This window comes from Lycium ferocissimum, chromosome 6 (genome assembly GCF_029784015.1).
Source record: "Lycium ferocissimum isolate CSIRO_LF1 chromosome 6, AGI_CSIRO_Lferr_CH_V1, whole genome shotgun sequence".
Classification (NCBI taxonomy): domain Eukaryota; kingdom Viridiplantae; phylum Streptophyta; class Magnoliopsida; order Solanales; family Solanaceae; genus Lycium; species Lycium ferocissimum.
Window position 1 is genome coordinate 11,627,435 of NC_081347.1, and position 3,262 is coordinate 11,630,696.

General features: G+C 39.6%; 1 protein-coding gene across 1 annotated transcript; it reads right to left on the reverse strand.

The window, feature by feature from the left end:
* Positions 1-2,563, reverse strand: LOC132059328 (G-type lectin S-receptor-like serine/threonine-protein kinase LECRK3). The gene has a single exon (XM_059451913.1). It carries the CDS (start codon positions 2,378-2,380, stop codon positions 44-46), a length of 2,337 nt encoding a protein of 778 aa, XP_059307896.1. The 5' UTR covers positions 2,381-2,563; the 3' UTR covers positions 1-43.
* Between the last annotated feature and the right edge of the window lie 699 nt (positions 2,564-3,262).

Below are 3,262 nucleotides of genomic sequence, written 5' to 3' on the forward strand. Positions count from 1 at the left end.
GCAAATAAGTACAATAACTAAAAAGGGAAGAGGAAATTTTAAACTATATGGTACTTAGAAAAGAAGTAGGACTAGGAGGCACTGGAATTTCTACTGTCCCTTCCAGCATCAGTAAAACTTTCTTCATTGAAGGGCGAAGTGATGGTTCGTCTTGAATGCACCAGATGCTTAATTTCACCATTCTCTCGAATTGTCCTCTCTCAACCTCTTCGTCCCTGACCAGTTTTCCTAGCTCTCCTGCCTCAAAGCAACTGTAAACCCAATGTTCGAGAATCGATTCATTTTCATCAAGGCTCCAATCTACACACTTCCGCCGACAGATTAATTCCAACAGGACAACACCAAAACTGTAAACATCTGCTTTCACTGTCACAGGCAGTTTTCGGTGCCATTCTGGTGCAACATAGCCTCTGGTCCCTCTTACCCCTGTGTAGGTTCTTGTTTGGTCTTTCTTTAAGAGCTTGGCCATTCCAAAGTCAGATATTTTGGCACAGAACTGATCATCCATGAGTATGTTCTGAGGCTTTATATCGCAATGGATGATTTGCGTGTCACACTCGTCATGCAAATATAGGAGGCCTCTTGCAATATCTCGAGCGATGTCACACCTTTCTTCCCATGTTGGCTGTTTTTCTGGTGTAAAAAGTACGTCTGCGAGTGACCCATTGCTCATGTACTCATACACCAGAAGCCTTCTTGATCCATCTTGGGAGTAACCAAGGGGGCGGACAAGATTTCGATGATGTGTCCTTCCAATGATTTTCATTTCAGTTTGGAACTCTGCTTCCCCGTCTACCAATTCTCTGTCTAGTCTCTTAACAGCTACCACTTTCTGGTCTTCTCCCAATATCCCTTTAAATACCGTTCCAAATGCTCCTCTCCCTAAGTCTTCTTTGAAACCACCGGTTGCCTGCTCTAGTTCTGCATAGGAAAATGCTCGTGGAGCAACACCCTCACATAACTGAACACTTCTATTATCCTGGATTTTCTTGTAAGTCCAGACATGATTTCTGCGAATGAAGAATCCGGAAAGGCCTAACACCAACAAAGCAAAAGCAGCGAATGTAATGCTGGCAATTAGGATGTATATCCATAGCTTTTTGCCTTTTGTTTCTTCAATATGATAAGGCAGCCCTTCTTCAGCAACCACATTAATGCCAACCTTGACTAATGTGAAATTAGACTCAGTCATGTCTCTCCTTCCAAACCTCAGAGGCAGCCTTTGCTTTCTACACTCTGTATCTTTGAACAGAGCAGCCGCACAGTTACAATCCTGTAAACAGGCTTGTTCACAATCTTCTTTGGTTGTTGTGACCAAAACAGCATAAGAAATATCTTCCCATATTGTGTTGTCAACTGTTCTCATGGCATAGTATTTGGAAGTCTTCTCCTTTAACCTGCAGGTTTCTGCAGTGAAATTCCTTTCACAGCCCGCGCTCCAATTTCCTGGCATTACAAAATCAAATCCCGGAAGACATAAACAGTTAACTTTATCATCTGTATTGATACAAAAACCATTAAGCCCACAAAGGCCTTTTGGGATACACCCATCATCTAGTGATGACCATACCACGGAGCTGTTCTGTTGGTTCAGCGAATGTGAATAAACTCGAAGAATACCATCAGCATCAATTTTCATCAGATAGATGATGGTCCTTTTTCTAGGGTAGCCTTTGGTTAGATTTCTTAGACTGATAGTAGAATTGAGCAAGTAGAGGTGGCCGTCATCATCAAGATTTAGTGTAACATTTTCCCCTACTCTAAAGGTGGCTGTGTTCCAGTAAGAATATGGGCCAGAGTCTGGTTCTGATGTATGGACAGGGTACTGAACAAGGTTCCCATCATGTTGCATTTTGAGACGGAAAATCCCGAATGAGTCATCTGCTTTCGAGGCACTCGAGAACAGCTCTTGTCCAGCTGACATATGCTGACCAGGTAAAAGGGTGTTTGTTGGATTGTCAAAACTTTGCCATATGATATTGTGATCTGAATTATAGAGCACAAAGTTGCCAGTGTCCAGCATGGAAGCCGACGCAATGGCTTGAGAGGGATTTATGACAGAGATAGCTTTCTCTCCTACTTGCACAATGAGCCTTCCATCATCAGTTAAGACCAAGACAGCGCTGCCTGGGACAGCAGGACTGTTTCTGTTTGCTGTCCACACTGCTGTCTTCTTTGGCATACCGATGATGGAGATTCCAACAGCATAGCCATTGCTTTGTTCATAAAAACCAAAGGCAAAGCGCCTGGAAGGTGAAAACCATGATGAATTGGTAGTAGGTGTTAGCGAAGAGCCAAGAGTTATATTGAAGTGCCTTTGTTGTGCTAGTGCTACTGCATGAAATGCAGATAGGAGAAATAACCATAGCAAAGCAGCCATAGATTTTAGCTTTTCTTCTCTTTATTTTTCTCTGGTTTATCACAAAATTTGTGATGTTAATATGTTATACATTCAGTTTATAACTGGAACTTGGAAGCATCCAAGTACTTGGGCTACTATAGGACAAGTCAATGTATGGCAATTAAGTAAAAGAAGCGTTACATAGGAGACTTGGAAATTATTCAGTCCACTCCTATCAATTTTGAGAAAATAATACAAATGATTTTGTCCATATTGTGTCCTGTTAATGTCATTGTTAGCGGGACAAGTCTTTTTAGTTAATTTGGTCAAAGCTGGATGCTTTTATTTTAAAGGAAATAGAAAAATGACACGTGTGTTGAATGACTTTTCTATGATTCAAAATAGAAAAATAATTTTTGTAGGATAAATTCAAAGTTGGAATGAAATTTACCCTATCAAAAGAAACATCAATATCTCAAGTATCTTTACTGTTCTGTTAATTAATGAAAAGTCTCCCTAACTGGCATGTGTTGACTTGGTCAAGTATAGCTCAGGCCTTCGTATTGTTCCAGCTATAAACTGAGTGTACAGTATCACATCTTTTGTGATAAAATTGAGTAAAAGAAAGATAATCAAATGGTTTTAATGGGAAAAGGAAATGAGCTTCAAACTCAGCGTAATTAAATAGGAACAATGAAAACCAAAAGGTTTTATAGTAAAATTTAGAGTAGAGTACTAATGAAATGAGACCAAAAGAAATTTAGATATGGAGAAAATGAAACAGTTCAAACAGTCATAAAACACAAACCACTAAGTAAGTAGGGGCATTTAATTATTGGTGACTCTTTAGTTTTTTATTTTAGGAGAGGTGACTCAAGTTTTAATTATTAGGTGGAAGTGATAATTTTCTATTAGTGATTA